The sequence below is a fragment of the Saimiri boliviensis genome, chromosome 9 (genome assembly GCF_048565385.1).
Source record: "Saimiri boliviensis isolate mSaiBol1 chromosome 9, mSaiBol1.pri, whole genome shotgun sequence".
NCBI lineage: Eukaryota > Metazoa > Chordata > Mammalia > Primates > Cebidae > Saimiri > Saimiri boliviensis.
The window spans coordinates 5,836,157-5,857,415 of NC_133457.1; the positions used below are offsets into that span (position 1 = coordinate 5,836,157).

The window sequence follows — 21,259 nt, forward strand, 5'->3', positions numbered from 1 at the left end:
TGCTTTTTGTCTGTAATTATTACTCCTGCTATAAGCAAAACAACCTTGACTAAATTTCTCCTGCAATAATTAATCCTGTTATAAGGATGATAATCGGGCAAAATATGACAGCAATTAGAATTTTACAGGCTGGGCACAGTGGCTCATGCCTATAATCCCAGCAAAGGTGAGTGGATCACTTGAGGTCGAGAGTTCAAGACCAGCCTGACCAACATGGAGAAACCCCATCTCTACTAAAAATACAAAATTAGCCAGGCGTGGTGGTGCATCTTGTAATCCCAGCTACTCAGGAGGCTTCAGCAGAAGAATCGCTTGAATCTGGGAGACAGAGGTTGCAGCGTGCCGAGATCATGCCATTGCACTCCAGCCTGGGCAACAAGAGTGAAACTCCATCTCAAAAAAAAAAATTAATTAATTAAAAAAATAAAGAATCTTACAATCAGAATTCCACTTTGTGGGTGCCACAGTGTATAGTTCTATTGCGTGATTATAACAATTTCCACAAGAACGGCATAGTAAATAATTTTTGTTTAAAACTTTATTTGCCAAGATGTAACACTTCCCTTTGGAGATTTACAAAGTGACAGATGCAATCCCATGTACAATTAAACTTTCTCTGCAAATATGCATTAAAAAGAAGTTCTACGTGGTGGCACAATTTGACAGGGAAGGGTAGAAGTGACAAAGGATCTGTTGGGGTGAAAGTGGGACTGAGTAAGGTGAGCAACCCTTGCACACTTATCTTTGATGATTTTTAGCTTAAGATCTTTTATTTCTCCACATTGCTATTTAGGGCGATCCTCTGGCTGGCCGTGGGGGCGGGGGTTGCTCGCTCAGCTCCTCAGGCTTCGACTTGAGTGTGAGTATCCCGGAGTTGATCCCTGTAACTTTTACCGCCGAAAGGGTTGAAAGAACAGTGTAGGATCCTTCCCAGCTTGGCTTAGGGAAGGAGATGAGAGTTTTCACTAATAACACATTTCTTAGATTAAATCAAGGTTTTATTTTGGGGGGGTTGGGTTTCTGCTCGTTGTGCTAATTTTTGTCGGGAGTGAGCAAGAGAGGTTACACGCTTAACCATCGTAGAGGTTTTCTGCCTGGACACAATCTCTGAGCACACTGGTAGAAGTTTCATCCTTTGCCAGGTGAAAATCTCGTGAAGGATTTTAAGGACTTTCCTTGGCTGCAGGCTGGCAAATCGTTTTCCATCCTGGCTGTAGCCATCCTGAGGGCTGAAAGGCATGCCATTGAGAAGAAGCCTATTCTGTTTCTGCAGCGGAAGACTGAGGTTTAATTTCTTTTAAAACGGAGCTCTCCTAGATTAGAAGGCCTCGAAGGGCGTTAGAGCCTTGAGGCTTCCTTGCCTTTGGCTTGGCTGCCTGATCAGCAGTCTGTTTCCTTTGGCTGCTACATCTGTGCCCTCACGATGTTCCCTGCAGTCCATCCCTGCTATCTCCCCTGGAAGAAAAACCGAGGATAATCACCAGCGAATTTCCTGGTGATATTTTATAGGAGATCCATTAGCAGTAAGAAAATGCCTTTCCTTTTAAATGGCAGCATGAGCATGGAAAATCAGGAAAGCATACTTGGAGTCAGTGTAAGTGTTAGCCACCTTTCCCTTGCTTCGTTGAAGGGCTCGTTAAGAGCTATGAGCTCAGCTAACTGAGTGCTTGAGTTTGGGGAGAGGGCCTGCTGCTTATCCTGCCTTATGTACTTCTTGCTTTACCGGCAGTTTGCTGGCTAAGAGCTCCCCCTAGAGGACAGTGATCCTGCCACATTCTGTGGGGTGTAAACAATTTCCTAGGGCTAACTTGGAGGCTTTTCTGACTAGCAGAGCTATTATGACACTAGCTTGGAAGCACGTATAAATAGGTCCTAATCACAGCTAAGGTTAGAAAGATACTGGATTCGAGTTTTTCCTGAGATGCCTCTGACTGTCATGCTATAGGAAGAATGGAGGCCTGGAAAGAGAGAGATTGGGTCTACTGTTTAGAAGGCTATCTGCTTCCCTTTCCTCAATTTCCAGTATCACCTGGGGCTGCTATGCTGTGATGGTCATTTGAGCCACTGGAGCCGAGGTTGGAGCACTGGGACCCGTCAGTCCTGCGGGACCATCTGCGAGACTGGTCCTGAACCCAGTGACCTCCGAATCTGGGGGCATTTCTGTCTGCACTGGTTTTTTGCCACAGGCTGGACAGGGCGTTCCTCTTTAAAATACCCTGGGCTGCCACACCCGGAGCGACTGGTGGACGCACCTTGGGGATCGTGGACTTGGCAAGCTTGCAAAGCTCTGCTAGAGGCTCTGTCCTTCTCCTGAGCTGCCTGTCTTTTGGGCCTCCTCCTGGTCCCTATTACAAAAGACCAAAATGGCCCCTTTCAGGAGGTTCTCTGGGGTGCTGTTTGGTCCTATAGCTTGATTCTATAGTTTTCTTCTAATACTGGGAGCTGCCTGTATGATAAACCTCTCCTTCAGGATGAGCTGTGCATCTGCTGAATCAGGGGATAGAAGAAGGTGTGTTCTATTAGTGCCTCTCTCAGCCTTTCTATAAAGGCTACAGGATTCTCATCTGGCTTTTAGTCTATTATAGACAGTTTAGAGTAATTGAGAGGTTTGGCCCTGGTTTTCCGTAGGCCTTATAAAAAGTACATTCAAAAGTGCTTCCTGGCCAGGTGCGGTGGCTCACGCCTGTAATCCCAGCACTTTGGGAGGCTGAGGCAGACACATCACCTGATGTCGGGAGTTTGAAACCACCCTGGCAAACTTGGTGAAACCCCGCCTCTACTAAAACTACAAGAATTAGCCAGGTGTGGTGGTGGGTGCCTTTAGTCCCAAGTACTCAGGAGGCTGAGGCAGGAGAATTGCTTGAACCTGGGAGGCAGAGGTTGCAGTGAGCCAAGATCACGCCTCTGCACTCCAGCCTTGGTGACAGAGTGAGACTCTGTCTCAAAAAAAACAAAAACAAAAAAGTGCTTCCTTTTCCATTCATTTTCTGAGCTATCAGGGTTCCAGTTAGGGTTGTTTACCAGAACTGCTTCCTTTGCTATTGAGAATGGTGTTTCCGCTATTTTTTTTTTTTCTTTCTGTATTGGCTGTCTTTTCTTTTGGTGTTTTATAGGAGATATATTACTCATCTCTAAGACTATCTGCTGCTTAAAGACCCTCCTGGTTTTCAGCTGCAGTGAGGGTCTGGTTTAGGAGCAGCATAACATCCCTGCATGTGAGGTGAAATAACTGAGCTAAATTTTGGAAAGCTTCTATATACCTATCAGAGTCATGAGAAAACTGGCCGAAGTCATCTTATATTTGCCTAAGGTTTTGTAATGAGAAGGGAACTTGAAGGGGCCCCAAATAAGGGGAATCCTCAGATGGTTCCCCTGGAAGTTGCTTCTTTAACTTCTGGGGAACTCTTTTCCCTGGGACTGGCCGATAAGATTGCTAAAAGCGCTGGGTCGACCTTCCAAAACTTGGCAAAGGTTTAATAAAAATGCCAGGTCCTTGTACAAACGAAAATGAGTCGCTTTTCTCTTTAAAGTCCTTGGGCTAAGGAAGTGTTCCAGTGCTTTAGAGTGCACTCCAGAGGGTGCAGGCTGGAGGAAATCTGCTACCCATCTAGAAAAACAAGTGAGAATAATGGCATCTTCTCAGCCTCCTTCCTTTCTGTTTGACCCAGGGTAGAGGCGAAGACAGGAAGCGTCTTTCAGCCGTTTTCCCTCCCTGGTTCCTGGGTTTGGGCGCCAAGTTAAGTGTGCCGCCCGTGGTTGAAGGCATGGTCCTCAAAGGCCTGAAACCAGATGCACTGAGTGATGGGGCTAACCACGCTTCACCCACACAGCCTTAGAGCGAGACTGTCACCTTCGAGCAAAGCTCCTTTAACGCAGGCAGTGTGCTAGATTGCCTGCGATTACAGCCTGTGCTAAAGCATTAACTTCTAGAAAAATGGTTCTGGTTAATTTCTGCACTTAAAATCCCCTTACTAATTAAGTACTGTCTTGATTGGAGACAGAAGAGGTGCCTTAAAAAAACAACATAAAAACCGAACGGCCGTTTTTCCTGCGGATGGGACAGTATCGAGACTAAAATTTGGCTCTGGAAGACATCTTCCTCTTAACTGTTGAAAACACAGCTCTCCTGTTCTCGGAAGTAACCTGGGGCCTGCCGCTCAGCGGTGTGGCAGAAGACTGAGCCTGGCAAAGCACCTGCGGTGTGTCCGACGGCGAGGATCCCCACGTCCACGAGGTGGCGCTCTTGGCTTAGCAATGCCGTGGGCTCGCCGGGGCCTTCCCAGCGAGTGACCTCCCTGCTGGGGCCCGGCGGGGAACTAACTCTTCCTAGAAGGTTGCAGTGGTCTTGTGGCTCACGCCTGTCATCCCAGCACTGTGGGAGGCCGAGGCGGGCGGATCACGAGGTCGAGAGATCGAGACCATCCTGGTCAACATGGTGAAACCCCGTCTCTACTAAAAACACAAAAAATTAGCTGGGCGTGGTGGCACGTGCCTGTCATCCCAGCTACTCAGGAGGCTGAGGCAGGAGAATTGCCTGAACCCAGGAGGTGGAGGTTGCGGTGAGCCGAGATCGTTGCATTGCACGCCAGCCTGGGTAACAAGAGCGAAACTCCGTCTCAAAAAAAAGAAAAAAAAAAAGAAGAAGAAGAAGATTGCAATGGCATTTTCCTGAACTATATTCTCGCCTACAGCATTTCCTGATCTTGCCTAACAGGATGACTTCCCTAGATTGTAAAAATTCCCACATATTCAACTCGCAAAGGGTAAGAGACCACAGACAGAGAAAGAAGAGAAGGAAGGTTTTGGAACAGGATAGCTGGAAGACAGCCTTGGGGCGAAAGGACAGATCTGAGGTTGAGATTCACTCCCTACTCACACCACTCCGATGAATGAATTCCTGGCCCACGTGCCGAAATGAGAGGCTCCAATGACCCGAGGAACACCAGGGTCCGTGGTCTCGCGCCAGTGTGGCTAAAACGACACAGACACACGTGGAGTGGTTTTAAGGAGCGGAGAGTTTCTTAGGCAAGAAAGAAGGAGGGAAGAAGAAAACAGCTCCCCCATACAGAGACAGAGGGAGGGGGGATTAGCACAAAGAGAAAGCCTGTGTGTGGTGGAAGAGTGGCTGCTTTTATTGGGATGCTGGAGGAGGTGGTGTCTGGGTTGCATAGGACCCAGGAGATTGGTTTGACCAGGTGTGTCATCTATGTAGCTCACAAAAAACCTGGTCCTCCCACCTTAGTCCTTTAATATGCAAATGTGGGTTGCCATGGTGTCTGAACACATGGTATTACCTGGAGGCAGCCATGACACTTGGCACACAGCGTGACAAGAAGAAGACAGGAATTGCCATGTTGGGTGGACTATTTCTAAGAGCCGGCATTTGCTTATCAAATCTTGCCAGCCTTTTCCTTCAGGTTGTTTTTTTGTTAGAAAAAAAAAATGGTTTGGGGGTTGCTTTCATTAAAAGAAAAAGCCTTGGGCCAGGCATGGTGGCTCATGCCTGTAATCCCAGCACTTGGGGAGGCCGAGGTGGCTGGATTTTGAGGTCAGGAGTTCAAGACCAGCCTGGCCAAGATGTTGAAACCCCGTTTCTACTAAAAATACAAAAATCAGCCAGACGTGGTGGCAGGCGCCTGTATTCCCAGCTACCGGGGAGGCTGAGGCAAGAGAATCACCTGAACGTGATGGAGCTGTGGGAGATGGAGGTTCCAGTGAGCCGGGATCACGCCCCTGCACTCCAGCCTGGACGACAGAGCAAGACTCTGTCTCAAAAAAAAAAAAAAAAGAAGAAAGAAAGAAAAAGCCTTACCAATAACTCCTTTTACCCTCTCTATCTGCCTAAAATTATTCTTTAGTAACTCCTGTGTTACTACCAGGGAAGGGTAGAGAGATATGTGCTATTCAGGAAGAGCTGGAGGAGAGGAGAGTGATTCACAGTGGTCAGGCCTAGAACTATGCTGCCGTAGCCACTGAGCCTGGCCAAGGCACAAATCCTTTCTGGGCCTTAGTTTCCCTTTGTGTAAGTATGGAAAGCGAAATATTCATTTCAGAGGTAAAATCTTCTAGTTTTATGATGTAGGTTTGAGAATAAATGTGCTCATGAACAGCACTGGAGGGTGATGGTTGAGGGTTTTGACGCCAGAATGCGTGGGTTCAAAGCCAGTTCACCATGTACTGGCCAAGTGACCTTGGGTGATTCTCTGAGTCCCCTTGGTCTGAGAGTCCTTGACAATGAGAACAGTGACTGGCAGAGAGCAAATGCCAGCACATGTGAGCTACTGCCCTTGACACATCCTGTGGACTCTAGGAGGATTTTGGAGCTAAGCTAGTGTTTTGGCAATATGGAAACTATTTGTTTTCTGTGTTGATAGTAAGAAACAAAAAAATGTTTTGGAATTGGAAAGAGACAACTTTATCCCTTTGGCCCTTCCTGAGACTGTGAGACTGCACTGCAGCCCTAGAGGTTTTCTGGAAGAATAAACCAAATGTTTTAGGGTGACCGGGTTAGAGCGCTGGATCCCTCTGTGAGCTCTGTTATTTCTCTGGGTTAGATTTTGTTATGGAGTGGCAGTAAGGTTCTCCTCAGGTTTGCTTTGTAGGTTGCCATGAAATTCTTGGATATTTGAGTAAACAGTTGGAAACCGTGCGATCTCGTACTCTAATGGGAGAACCCTGTTGCAGACTGATGTTCTGCCTCACAGGCTGGCTTCATCATTGCTCCCAGCACTTTGCTACGTGTAGAGAGCGCTGCTGTGCTCCACATAGAGTTCTTTAGGTCCGTGCATGACCTCCAGGTGAGATGAAAGGTTGCCCCTACGAAAATAATGCTGAGTAAAAGAAATAAGGGAAGGAGGTATAGGGAAAATCCCTAGCCAGATGGGATCCACCAGAGGCCTGGAACCTGAGCCAGTCTGCGCCCTGATTTGTGGCACTCGCTGATTTCCACGATGTACATTCTCCCACCGTGGTCAATTTCAAGCCACTGACTGCATGTCAGCTTGTTACCAGAAAGGGGTCCTGATCTAGACTCCAAGAGAGGGTTCTTGCATCTCACCAAGAAAGAATCCAGGGCAAGTCCGTAAAGTGAAAGCAAGTTTATTAGGCAAATAAAGAAATAAAGAAAGAATATGGCTATTCAGGGGCGGAGCAGAGCGGCCCCAAGGGCTGCTGATTGGCCGCCCCCCACCCCCCCTTTTTTTTTTTGAGACAGAATTTCGCTCTTGTTGCCCAGGCTGGAGCTCAACAATGTGATCTTAGCTCACCACATCTTCCGCCTCCTGGGTTCAAGCGATTCTCCTGCCTCAACTTCCTGAGTAGCTGGGATTACAGGCATGCGCCCCCACACCCGGCTAATTTTTGTATTTTTAGTAGAGATGGCGTTTCTCTGTGTTGGTCAGGCTGGTTTTGAACTCCGAACCACAGGTGATCCGCCCACCTTGGCCTCCCAAAGTGATGGGATTACAGGCGTGAGCCACTGCGCCCGGGCCATGGTTGCCCATTTTTATAGTTATTTCTTGATTATGTGCTAAACAAGGGTAGATTATTCATGCCTCCCCGTTTTAGACTGCAGAGCGTAACTTCCTGACGTTGCCATGGCATTTGTAAACTGTCATGGCGCGGGTTGGGGTGTAGCAGTGAGGATCACCAGAGGTCACTCTCATACTGTTCTGGTGGGTTATGACCGGCTCCTTTACTGCAATCTGTTTTATCGCAGGGTCTTTATGACCTATATTTTGTGCTGACCTCCTATCTCATCCTGTGACTTAGAATACCGTAACCATCTGGGAATGCAGCCCAATAGATTTCAGCCGCATTTTACCCAGCCCCTATTCAAGACAGAGATGCTCTGGTTCACACACCTCTGACAAACTGACTTGCAAAATTCCTGTAAATTTATAAGTTGGTTTGTGAGACCCAGCAAGAGTTAGTTTCAGCATACCCGTGACAGGCACTGCCAAAGAGAATAGCAGGTTAAAAAAACGAAAACTGTTATGCAAGTTATGCTTGACTTCAAGGGGTAGGTGGTGAGAAACGAGCTTGGAATGTAGAGTGGGGCCAGACTGGAATGCCAGTTTGAGATTTTTCTTTTTCTCCTGTAAGAAACAGGAAGTCAGCATAAGTTTTTAAGCAGGCAGGTAATGTGATGAGTCTTTCAGGATAGAAACTCTGACAGCAGTATGCAGCAAGTTACAGAGGAAGAGAGTGTTGTCTAGAATTCAAGTTAGCAGAATTCAAATGCAGAAAATAATGAGCATCTCAGCCAAGGCAGCAGCCAGAGGCGGGGTGGAGCTAGGGGCAGGGCCCTGGGTGGAGCCCTGGGTGGAGCTAGGGGTGGGGCCCGGGGTGGGGCACAGGTGGGGCATGGGCGACAGAGTGAGACTCTATCTCATAAATAAATACATAAATAAGAAAGAAATAGCGGTTTCAGGAAACTTTGTTACTTCCAGAATGTTGCTTGAGTGAATCTGAATCTTCTTTCATAAGCTCAAGGATGCATGAACTATAACTTGATCTATATTTTAAGCCTTCATCTTTTAGGCGAAACTTAATCCCAGTGAGTGGAGTTGTTCACGCTCATCACTATTTGCTTTTAGGTTTTGGAGGGTCTTATGTAGTGCTGAGGCCCTGCGGTTTGGGGAAGCCATCTGGGTGTCACTCATCCTCAGCCCACGTCACTGTTTCACCTGATCCTTGGTGTTTGGTCCTTACTGGTTGTCTTGGGATACCCTTTGCTCTTCTCTGTGAGATAATAGATCTTTCAGATTCATTGGCACTCATTTCTATTCCTGTTGAACCCATATAATGGGCTGAAGAGAAAAGATAGATTATTTTAGGTCCATCTGCAAGACATTCGTGCAGACCCTGCTACATTTATGCTTTCAATGTGCATGCAGAATCATTCTGTTTTTCCTTCACCAGCTGGAGCCTTGGGCTCTAAGGCCATTTGAGGCACCATCTTTCTAGATAGACCTGCACCTCCTCTCACCTAAGGTTCCAGGGTTCTGTCTGAGCGTGAGGCACAGGTCAGCTGCTTCCGATTCCATAGACCTGTCTGGGCATTGTTATTTCCTAGGGTTCTTTTTTCATTGGCTCCCAGATATTTATCCATATAGCCCTCATTTCATTGCAACATTTTCTCTTCTGTTCTACCATCTAGCCTGGGAAATTGCTTTCTATTCTAGGAAACTTCTTATTCATCATGTAATCTTCTAAATCAATGGCTATTTTGTAAAAGATTCTCAGCCAGACTCAGTGGCTTACGCCTATAATCCCAGCATTTTGGGAGGCTGAGGTGGGTGGATCACTTGAGGCCAGGAGTTTGAAACCAGCCTGGCCAATAAATTCCCGTCTCTACTAAAAATACAAAAGTTAGCCCGGCGTGGTGGTGCATGCCCGTAGTCTCAGCTAGTTGGGAGGCTGAGGCACAAGAATCACTTGAACCTGGGAGGCAGAAGTTGCAGTGAGCTGAGATCATCACGCCACTGCATTCCAGCCTGGGTGACAGAGTTGGACTTTATCTGAAAGAAACAAAAAACAAACACACCCAAAAGATTCTCCAAAAGATAAAGACTTTAAAAAATCAAGAGTGGGCATGGTGGCTCACGCCTATAATCCCAGCACTTTGGGCAGCCGAGGTGGGGAGATCACTTGAGGTCAGGAGTTTGAGACCAGCCTGACCAACATAGAGAAACTCCATCTCTACTAGAAATACAAAATTAGCCGGGTGTAGTGGGGCAAGCCTGCAATCCCAGCTACTCAGGAGACTGAGGCAGGAGAATTGCTTGAACCTGGGAGGTGGAAGTTGGAGTGAGCTGAGATTACACCACTGCACTCCAGCCTGGGTGACAGAGCAAGACTCCATCTCAAAAGAAAAAGACACTGAATCGTGGAATTCACACCTAATCTTAGGTTTGAGTCCCAGAATTAGCACTTATTCAATGAAATGAGCAAGAGTAGTTAATTTCTAAGCTTTCTCCATAAAACGGGACTGAGGATACCTGAGGAGATCTCATGTAGGAAAATATTTTGTCAACTGTAAAAGCAAAAGGTAAATACAATTGGTTTTGTATTAAAAGGGCTCCGTGAGCCCTCCCGTGGCAGCTGCTTATAGGAATGGAGATGCCCAGGTGGCGAGTGTGGCTCTGGTGGTGCCAAGTTGACGTGTGCTCTCCCTCTTTATTCCGTCCCTCATCCTGCAGAGCAACCTGATCCACTACCTGGGACTGAGCCATCACCTGCTGGCACTGAATTTTATCATCGTTTCTTTTGGCAAAAAAAGTGCATGGTCTTCTGCCCAAGTGAAGGTGACGGACACGGACTTCGATGGTGTAGAAGTCAGAGTGTTTGAAGGTCCCCCGAAGCCTGAAGAGCCGCTGAAACGCAGCGTTGTTTATATTCACGGAGGAGGCTGGGCCTTGGCGAGCGCAAGTACGTCCTGGTCACCTTCAGCTGGTTTGTTGTCGTGGCTGGCCGGGGGAGGGATGTGTCATTGAGTCTGGCTTTCTTAGTGGGAAAGAAGGGGACTGTTTATCTTGGTTCGCCTGGATGGTCCCAGCAAAATTACTAATGCCCCCTTTTCATGCTCAAAAGGGCCTTGGTTTGGGTGATAAGTTATGTGATTATCCGATGTAAAGGTTTTTGCTTATTGGTTTGTTTGTTAATTCAGTAGACGATTTAAAAAATATTTCCTATGATCTAAATCGCAGACTAACTTATTGTGCGGTGCTGATACAGCTTTCTGCACCCAAACCAGGTGACGTTTCACCAGGTAGGCATGTGGGGAATTATCTGTGCCTCTGGCCAACTTGTCTTTTGAAGATATATTTCTATGAAATAGACCAGGTATTCCTTAATGCACATGTTAGCATTTTGTCTGCTTAGGAAAGCAAAGGTTAAAATATAAAATGTATGCAGCCATTAAAAAGAAACAATCTTGCGAAGTTCAAGAATATGTTTTGTAGATTTGGATGATTTTCATGAGTAGAACGCATCCAAAAGGGCAGGCAGCCAAACGGAGCAGACCAGAGGGGAGCCTCCCAAGGAGGAAGTGGGGGCCTTATCTCTGCCAGTGATGATCAGGGAGCTACTTCCTTATCTTCATTCCAGAGCAGTTTAAAAGCAAGGGCACCTTGTTTTGTTTATCATTGTGTGGTTTTTTTTAAAAGCAACAAGGTCGAAAGATAATAATTTTTTTCTAGTAGTCTCATTTAATTCCACATCCGTTGTTTATTCTTTTATTCGGTGATTTTTTTTTCCCCCCACATTTTCAACAGCTGTTCACCAAGGGGTTTGCTGGGTTGCAGATATTTCAACGTAAGAGCTCCAACAGCTGTGGGCAAGTGTGGACCACGGGTCAGCCTAATGTGTGCTAGCGATAGGGATACAAACGTGAATAAGAAGGAGTCTCTGCCTTAGAAGAGACTGAGTCTGTGGCATTGGACACGTGCCAGGAAGAATGCTGTACTGGGAGACAGGAAGTGTGGGGGCCAGGAATGGAATGGGTTACAAGAGTCAACCTGGCCTTTTCTGCGTAATTTTTAAATTTTTATTTTATTTTATTTTATTTATTTATTTATTATTAATTGTGCTTTAGGCTCTGGGGTACATGTGCAGATCATGCAGGATTGCTGCATAGGTACACACATGGCAATGTGGTTTGCTGCCTCTACCCCCCTGTCACCTACATCTGGCGTTTCTCCCCATGTTATCCGTCCCTGACTTCCCCACCCTCCCCACCCTCCCCCGTAATTCTCACTGATCGCTTCTGCCCGAGGGAGAACTTGAGCAGGTGTTCATGTAATTCTTAAACTTCTGATTCTAAGACTGCCTTGGAAAGCCTATAAATAAGGAAATATTTGGCTCCCAGTTGGCACCATATATATATATATATATATATATATATGTATCTTAATTTATTGAGAGCAGCTAAAGATTAAATTCTTATATATTAAAATTGGTTCTGTTGCCACAGTCCTTTGGATCCGCTAAGAAATGCTAAGATTTCCTAAAATTCTAGTTTTCTATGTGTTCATTTAAAAAGAACACCATATTCTTAATTGATCACTTTACTGAACTACAGTAAATGAAGTGTTAAAAGAGCAAAATTTTATTTATTATTTTTAGACACAAATTTCACTTTGTCACCCAGGCCAGAGTACAGTGCCACTCTCATAGCTCATTGTAACCTCAAACCCTTGGACTCAAGTGATCTTCCTTCCTTAGCCTCCTGAAGTCCTGAGATTACAGGCATGAGCCACCACTCTCAGCCCAAAATTATATGAGTCTAGGGAAGAGACTGCTTATATGCTGTGATTTTTTTTTTAGAAAGCTATATACATTTGAAGACCTATAAAATCAGGATAAATTTGGTGCATTTCATGTAGTATATTATGAAATAAATATTTAGATAGTAATATATTCAAAACTATGCATTTCCCGTTCTTTATAGTAGTTGCATGTTATTTGAAATCAGATGTAATTTTTCATGTGTACATGTAACTCTATTAAGACATTTGTTCACATTTGCTTTTTATTATTTAATTATTAGCTTGAAGCCTAAAAACAATTCACACATAGCAGAATTTAAAAGTGGACAAGGCCAGGTGCAGTGGTTCATGCCTGTAATCCCAGCACTTTGGGAGGCTGAGACGGGTGGATCACGAGGTCAGGAGTTCAAAACCAGCCTGGCCAAGATGGTGAAACCCTGTCTCTACTAAAACTACAAAAATTAGCCTGGTGCAGTGGCAGGTGCCTGTAATCCCAGCTACTTGGGAGGCTGAGGCAGAATTGCTTGAACCCGAGTGGCAGAGATTGTAGTGAGCCAAGATCACACCACTGCACTCCAGCCTGGACGACACAGTGAGACTCTATCTTAAACCAAGCAAAAAAAGAGTAGACATATTAAATGATCTGTTTTGTAATGATCGTTCCCTTTGTGTCTTTTAGAAATCAGGTATTATGATGAGCTGTGTACAGCAATGGCTGAGGAACTGAATGCTGTCATCGTCTCCATTGAGTAAGTAATTCTAGGTGACGGTCTAGTTACTTTGTTTTACAAGTGATAAGGCATAAAAGAAAGCTCTAGAGGGGCAAAGTGATTTGCCCAAAGTCACACTCAGCATGGTCAGAAAAATGATTTCTGATATAACAGTTTATTGAACTATCTTTATAACACCTCACATTACATTTTCATATTTAGTTTTGAAAACCTCTGAAAAAAGGATGAACTTAAAACCTGGAGAAAAATGCACTTACCTGCAACATAGAAGTTTAATGCTAACTTTTTAAATCTAAAAAGCAGTAAGGATTTTAAGAGAATCTCTTCTACAGCCAAGAGCTGGAAAAAGTTATTCTCTTTGAGTCAGGTTCTACAACTTGGACTTTGGCACTAGAAATACATGTTTAACATATTTTAATGGTATAGTTAGTAGTACTAGTAGTAATAGTAATAGTAATACTTTGAGTTGTCTCTGTCCGTTCTGTATAAGCCACTTTTCTGGGCAACTAGGAAGGTAGTGAATAATAATTATAACAATTGTGATAATAATAATATAACACAGAAATCATGCCACCTTTTCTGTGGCAGACATCGCGTGAATGCTTTTGCACACGTGTCTCTTCTACTTCAGGTTTTGTTTAGACACCATCCTCTCAGTCAACCCTTTTCTTGACAAGCCTTTGTGAAACTGCAACCCACCTTCCTCTGTTTTATGTCTCTCCAAAGCCATCATCAGTATAGGACAAACCCTATATTTAACCTCTTATTTGTTTATTGTGGTACATGGGAATAGACAACAGGAACTTTGTAAAGGCAAACATTTTAGGATTGTTGTTTTGCTCATTGCTGAATCATTAGCACCTGGAAACATTCCTGCATATGGTGAACATTCAGTAAATATTTATGAAATGAACGCATGAAGCATCCTTTTTTTTTTTTTTTTTTTTTTTTTTTTGAGATAGTGTCTTGCTCTGTTGCCCAGGCTGGAGTGCATTGGTGTGATCTTGACTCACTGCAACCTCTGCGTCCTGTGTTCAAGTGATTCTCCTGCCTCAGCCTCCCAAGTAGCTGGGACTACAGGTGCACGCCACCATGCCTGGCTAATTTTTTGTATTTTAGTAGAGACAGGGTTTCACCATGTTGGCAAAGATTGTCTCTATCTCCTGACCTTGTGATCTGCCTGCCTCAGCCCCCCAAAGTGCTGGGATTACAGGTGTGAGCTACTGAGTCCGGCCAAAGCATCCAAGATATTTTGCTATCTTCTTCATAAGTGAGGAAATTGAGGCCCAAGAAGCTAAGTAATGTGCATAAGGCCAGGTAGCTAGCCCATCGCATAGATGGGGTAGGGGAATAGGTCAGATAATTCTCAAGGTCTCTGGAAACTTTCTGATCCCGTCTCAAGCCACGACTGAAGGAAGCTTATAATGCTGAGTGGTAGGGCCGTGACCTCAGCCACTTTTTCTTGCACCAGCTGTATTCAGTTCTCTTCTTCCCTCTGCCTCTGTCAGCTGCCCTCCTGCCCATTGCTCCCCACCTCCTTGCTCCCACTCCACATGTAAGTGGATCTTTTCTTCTGCAGTCTCTCGGAAGTCTATTCAGTCATTTAGCAGTTCCGACCCTGTGGACGAAAGCCCTAGAGTCTAGACAGCTGCAGCCAAACGTGCTGAGGAAGTGGCCACCGCACCCGGGCCTTCCTGGCCCCTCAGCGAGGCCTCCCAGCTTACTCAAGGGTTGTCAGTGCAGTCCGGGAATGCAGGGACCTTCGAGGGAATGATTTGGGCAGCTGGCCAGAGGAAAGCACAGGGAGGTTTAAGCAGACGCGGCCCTATGGCTTGGTGTTGAGAAACAAGTTTCAGGGGCCATTCGGTCGATTTCTTCTGCAGCCCCAGCTCCTCGCAGGCCTGAGAAAAAGAGAGAAGCTGGGCTTGCTTCAACTGGCATCATGCGGATTTGCCATTCACTCAGGGCTTACCCTCCAGCCTTCAATATCACTGTGTGGCCACGTGCCTGCCCTAAATGGCTCCTCCATTCCCTTCTCTCCTTATCAGCATCTGTCTCAAGTAAAGTCGGTATTGCCAGGCTTATCATAAGACACAGAAGAATAAGATATGTTTAAGAAGGCTTTTTGAAAAGGACTAAAACACAGAAGGGACTGCTTTGATTTTACCTTTGCATTATTCCTCACCGATACAATGTGATATCCGGATGGGGAGCATCAGCGTACAGCAATCAAGTTCCATCACTCATGACTGTGTGACCTGAGGCAAGTCACTGAAACTCATGTGCAAAATGGGGCTGAGAACCCTTCCTGTGTGTTTAGAATGTGAGCTACTGCGAAAACAGCAAGGTACGGTGGTGCACCTTACTTGGGAGGCTGAGGTACAAGGACTGCCTGAGCCCAGGCGTTGAGTCCAGCCTAGGCAACAGAGTGAGAACTCATCTCTTAAAACACAAAGCAAAAATAAAAGACTGTGAACTCCTGGAAACAGAAATCCTGTCTTCCTTCCTTTGCATCTCCAGCACCCAGTGCAAGGCTGGGAGTGTGTGTTTCAGGGAAATGCATGCTGAGTTGTGATAATGACTTCAGAGCGTTGTCACGAGAATCATTTTAGATGACCTGTAGAAAAGGGCTTCAGATTCTCAAAAGCACTCGATGATTCTGGACAATTATTGCTCTATCCAGCCCATAAAATGCAAAGGTCAACTTACACACTTATTTATCAGCATGTTTGGAACTCACAGGACTTTTTTATTTTGTGGAGGGGATGAAGTCTTTGCCTCCAGGTTGGAGTTCAGTGGCGCAATCTTGGCTTACTGCAACCTCTACCACCCGGGTTCAAGTGATTCTCCTGTCTCCACCTCCCGAGTAGCTGGGACTTCAGGTACCTACCCAGCTAATTTTTGTATTTTTAGTAGAGATGGGGATTGACCATGTTGGCCAGGATAGTCTCAATCTCTTGACCTCAAGATCCGCCTGCCTCAGCCTTCCAAAGAGCTGGGATTACAGGTGTGAGCCACCATGCCTGGCCTTTTCTTTCTCTCTCTCTCTCTCTTTTTTTTTTTTTTTTTTCCAGAAATACGAGATAGTAATCCTTGCTAGGATTCAGGCTAACTCAAGAGCACTTTGTAACCTATGCTGTAGTTGAGGTACAGCCAGCATTATATGATCCTGATGTTTCTCTTGGAAACGATGTTCAGGCCAGGTGGAGTGGCTCACACACCTGTAATCCCAACACGTTGGGAGGCTGAGGCAGGTGGATCACTTGAGTCCAGGAGTTCAGTACCAGCCTGGGCAATATGGCAAAACCTTGTCTCTACGAAAAAGTTAAACAATTAGCCAGGCATGGTGGCGCATGCCTGTAGTCCCAGCTACTTGGGAGGATGAGTTGGAAAGATCGCTTGAGCCTGGGAGGTCAAGGCTGCAGTGAGCTGAGATTGCGCCACTGCACTCCAGCCTGGGTGACACAACAAGACCTTGTCTCAAAAGGAAACAAACAACACCAAAAGAAACAGTGTGTTCAGAGCTGGATCTCAGCGGCTCGCTTCTTTCTTCTTTCTTTTATTCCATAAGTATTTATTGGATTCCTGTTTAGTGCCAGTTACCATGTGAAAAATTCCGGTGACGTGACAATGTAAGAATGACTTAATTCCTGCCCTCATAGAGTTTATCATGTAGAAGAGGAAGACCTTGAGTAAGGAATGTTAAAAGTGTGATAACTGATGAGAGTAGAAGGGCAAGTGGAAACAGAGGCATCTAACAGGCAAGACCTTACCTCGTTTAAAGGGTCGGAAAAGGTGTCTTAAAAAAGTGGTGTTTGCTGCGTGTTCTCACTCGTAAGTGGGAGTTGAACAATGAGAACACACGACACAGGGAGGGGATCCTCACATATTGGGGCCTGTAGGGGGCTGGGGGAGGGAGAGCATTAGGAGGAATACCTAATGTATGGGTCGTTGGGTGCAGCGAACCACCATGGCACGCGTATACCTAAGTAACAAACCTGCACGTTCTACACATGTACCCCGGAACGCAAAGTATAATTTTCACAAAAAGGAAAAAAAGAAAGAGGTTGTTAGTATCAAACCCCTAAGGATGAGCAGAACCTCATTAGAAGAAGTGAATTGGTCATAGAAAACCGAAGTGGTGTAATTACGAGGGTTTGGGAGGGGAGGGAGGAGGCAGAGAGCAGTGAGGGAATGAAATGTGAGCGAAGACACACGGAGGGGCGACTGAGGCAAACAGAAGTGAGTGTGGATGATTCTGAGAGTCTTTAGGAAGATGGTGGACGCTTGGTTCTCCTGGACCTCCACCTTCTAGAAGAGAAGCTTGTCTGCAGCCAGCAGCTCCTTGCCTGGAGGCCCTCGATTCTGGAGGATTATTGCTCTATCTAGCCTGTAGAATGAAAAGGTCAATGCACACACTTATTTATAAGCACGTTTGGAACTCACAGTACTATTTTTTGGGGGGACGAAGTCTCGCTCTGTCACCAGGCTGGGGTGCAATGGCCCAATCAAGGCTCACTGCAACCTCCACCTCCCGGGTTCAAGCAATTCTCCTGCCTCAGCCTCCCGAATAGCTGGGACTTTTTTTTTTTTTTTTTTCTGGCATGTCTGCATTGTGGGTCCCACAGCTGGGTGAACTCAGTGCAGACCACTTGGGCTTTAGGAAAACAGTTTTATTGTGATATGTGGGATATTGCTGAAATGAAATAACCTTTGTTTTTACAACTTGAGTCATGAAGTACATTTGTTTTCATTAAAGTTAAAAATCCAGCTTGGTCATATTGAAGATTTAAAATCGAGACCCCCCCCACCCCCCAAATAAGAACTAGAGGTAAATAGAATAATATGAAATGATGCCACCTAGTGGAAAAAACTGTGTAATTCTACTTTTTTGCTCAAATGGAATCATACAGCAGCAGCTTTCATACATAGTGAAAAATCAACTGGAAAAAAGCATTTTGCACGATGAATTGACCACCCCAGGTGGAAAAGTAAGAAATTAGAAAGTTTATTTTATCTTATCTGCAATATAGCAAACACTAAGGAATTTTTTTTACTGTATTTAGTTTCAAAATGTGATAATTCTTGACTGACCAGATCCACATTCACTACTTATCAACATATTTCACAAACATTTGCCCATTTGATTGAGTCTACACTGAATGTCGAGATGTTTAATTACCTATCTGGATTTTACTTAAACAAATGTTTTTTGAGACAGGGTCTCACTTTTTCGCCCACACTGGAGTGCAGTGGCGTGATCTCAGTTCATTGCAGCCTCCACCTCCTGGGTTCAAGCAATTCTCATGCTTCAGCCTCCCAAGTAGCTGGGATTACAGGTGCGCACCACCTTGCCAGGCTAATTTTTTTTTTTAGACGGAGTCTCATTTTGTCATCCAGGCTGAAGTGCAGTGGTACAATCTTGGCTCACTGCAACCTCCATCTCTACCTCCCAGGTTCAAGCAATTCTCCTGCCTCAGCCTCCTGAGTAGTTTGAATTACAGGTGCTCACACCATGCATGGCTAATTTTTTTTTAATTTTTAGTAGAGATGGGGTTTTGTCATGTTGATGAGGCTGGTCTTGAACTCCTGACCTCAGGTGATCTGCCCACTTCAGCCTCCCACCGCACACAGGCCCATTTTTTGTACTTTTAGTAAAGACAGTTTCACCATGTTGGCCAGGCTGGTCTTAAACTCCTGATCGCAAGTGATCTGCCCACCTCGGCCTCCCATAGTGCTGGGATTACAGGCATGAGCCACCCCACCCGGCCTAAATGTTCTTATTTAGAGTAGCTTAGAAAAAACTAGTTTGTGAAAATAAGTATGCTAATTATAAGATGGAAATCAAAAGTCTTGAGTCTTCACTGTTACTAGGTTTTAATTAGGTGATTTGTTTTTATCCTACTTAAGTTTGGTCTGTTTTTGAGTTTTCACCAGTAACCTATGGCTTAGTTTCTTCTTTTACAAAATAAAGGTATGTTAATACTCAAAAAAATTTATTGGACGGGTGATTACATGTCCTCACATTGGTTGATACTGGAAACAGTAATGAGTAAAACACACTTTCTGATATCAGAGAACACAATATTTAGAAAAAAAAAAAAAAAAAAAACCAGATAATTTTCATATAAGTCAGTAAGAACAGGGAACGACATACCTCAATATCAAGGTAATACCTTGATATTACCTCAGCACGTGGTCAAGCCAAAAAGCAAGTGGAGATATGACCAAGGCAGGCTGCCTAGAGAAGGCCAGACTCTCCAGTTAAGGCTTAAAGGATGAGGGAGAGTTAATAAGCAAAAGAGGAGAGTGGAGAGTGAGAGGGAACTCCAAACCGAGACTGCCAGTGTGGATGTGTAAGATAATATCACGGCTGGGGCCTTTGAAAATCCAGAGTTTTTTGGGAATCTGAAGGGAATATGAATTCTACTAGGTGTGCGGAGTAGGATTCCAAAGGACTCTGATCTTGCGAAGTGGGGCCAGTAGGAGGAGCTCCAGAAGTCTCCCTGAGGGCCTGCGCTAGGCTGTCTGGAAAACTTCTCCTCCCTTTTGCTGGTTAACAACTGGCCTTTTCGTTTCAGTCTTCCAGGCAGTGAATGCGTTGCTCAGGTTTAATGTTAGGGTGGTATGGACCTCTCCAGTGATGTATGATTTTATTAAGTAAATAGTGGACTTATTAAATGTGAGATCAAGGAAGTGGCTAATGCTCCCAAGTCACCTCTTAACCCAGAGGCATTATGAATGCAACACTGAGTTCCAGAAATAAAACTCCAAAATCGATTACAGTGCGACCTATCCATGTCTGTAATCAACGTCCACCTTTTACTTAGAAGTTTTATTCTGGTTCTTGGTGGTAAGTAGGTTTGGTTTGATGGCTGATAGTTTAAAAAAAAAATAGTACAATTACTAATACAAAATCATCACATTTAAAACTATTTGATTCACAAGAAAATGGTTTATTTTTATATTTTATCTTTTTCTTTTTCATACAATAATTTCATTGAATTAATTTCTTTTCTATTTACTTTCAGAATTAAAAGAAGTACTTCTTTTAGATGTAAGTTTTAACTGTCCTGAAAACTGGGTGAAGGCCTTAAATGAATGCAACTTTTGTTTTTACAGATACCGGCTAGTTCCAAAGGTTTATTTTCCTGAGCAAATTAATGATGTCGTACGAGCCACAAAGTACTTCCTGGAGCCAAAAGTCTTAGAGAAGTATATGGTTGATCCAGGCAGAATTTGCATTTCTGGTGACAGTGCTGGTGGAAATCTGGCTGCTGCCGTTGGTCAACAGGTAACACCACTGTCCTGAGATGCTGACGGGTGCAGTGGTGCATGATAAGTGAGGTCCATCAGACCAACACATTCTCCTTACGTGCGGCAAAGGCGTAGTTGGGTGAGCGGGTCCCTAGACGGTCAAGTTGTTCATGCGATTATACTTGTAAAGCTCTCAGACATCTTGTTGAAGCAGGAAGATGGGTGAGTGCAAGAAGTGTCATCGATGGGTCTTTGTAAAGTCCCTGATCACAGTCCCTGTTAGAGAAGGGTTGATGACATCCCTTGCTTCTCAGGGCTATGTATGGAAGTCGAGGGTCCCCTGCTCCTTTTTCAAGTTTGACTTGCAGAATAAGAGTATTTTTGCTTAAATTCCAGTTCCTAAGATCGTTCCATAAAACTTTGAGCCAAATTAAAACATCAAAATTTGTTTCCTCAACATTTTTTTTTTGAGACTGACTCTTGCTCTGTCACCCAGGCTGGAGTGCAGTGGCACAATTTCAGCTCACTGCAACAACCTCCACCTCCCAGGTTCAAATGATTCTCCGGCCTCAGCCTCCTGAAGAGCTGGGACTACAGGCATGAGCTACCACACCTGACTAATTTTTTTGTATTTTAATAGAGATGAGGTTTCACCATGTTAGCCAGAATGATCTCCATCTCCTGACCTCGTGATCCGCCCTCCTCGGTCTCCCAAAATGCTGGGATTATAGGCATGAGCCACTGCGCCTGGCCTCCCTGACTTTTTTTTAATGTAAAAGACAAAATTAATTCAGCTGTTTAAATATTACAAGTTACTATGAGCTTTACCTGGTTGAATTCTTTGAAAACTATGTCTAGCTCTAATAGCACCCCAGTTTTTTTTTGACAGTGCTGAAAACTCAAAGATAAGCACCATATCTTCTTCCTGTTATGGATGACATAACTAGTCTTTGCCTTCTCACCTCCACATTTCATTTGGTGTCCTCAAATAGCATCTATCAT

General features: G+C 44.8%; 1 protein-coding gene across 1 annotated transcript in view; it reads left to right on the forward strand.

Moving 5' to 3' along the window:
• Window positions 1-21,259, forward strand: part of NCEH1 (neutral cholesterol ester hydrolase 1) — a 54,724-nt gene that overhangs the window by 28,347 nt on the left and 5,118 nt on the right. Inside the window, exons 2-4 of the mRNA XM_003925109.4 lie at window positions 10,203-10,431; window positions 12,949-13,018; window positions 20,123-20,294. Coding sequence (XP_003925158.2) covers window positions 10,203-10,431; window positions 12,949-13,018; window positions 20,123-20,294 — 471 coding nt within the window. The remainder of the gene's footprint in view (window positions 1-10,202; window positions 10,432-12,948; window positions 13,019-20,122; window positions 20,295-21,259) is intronic.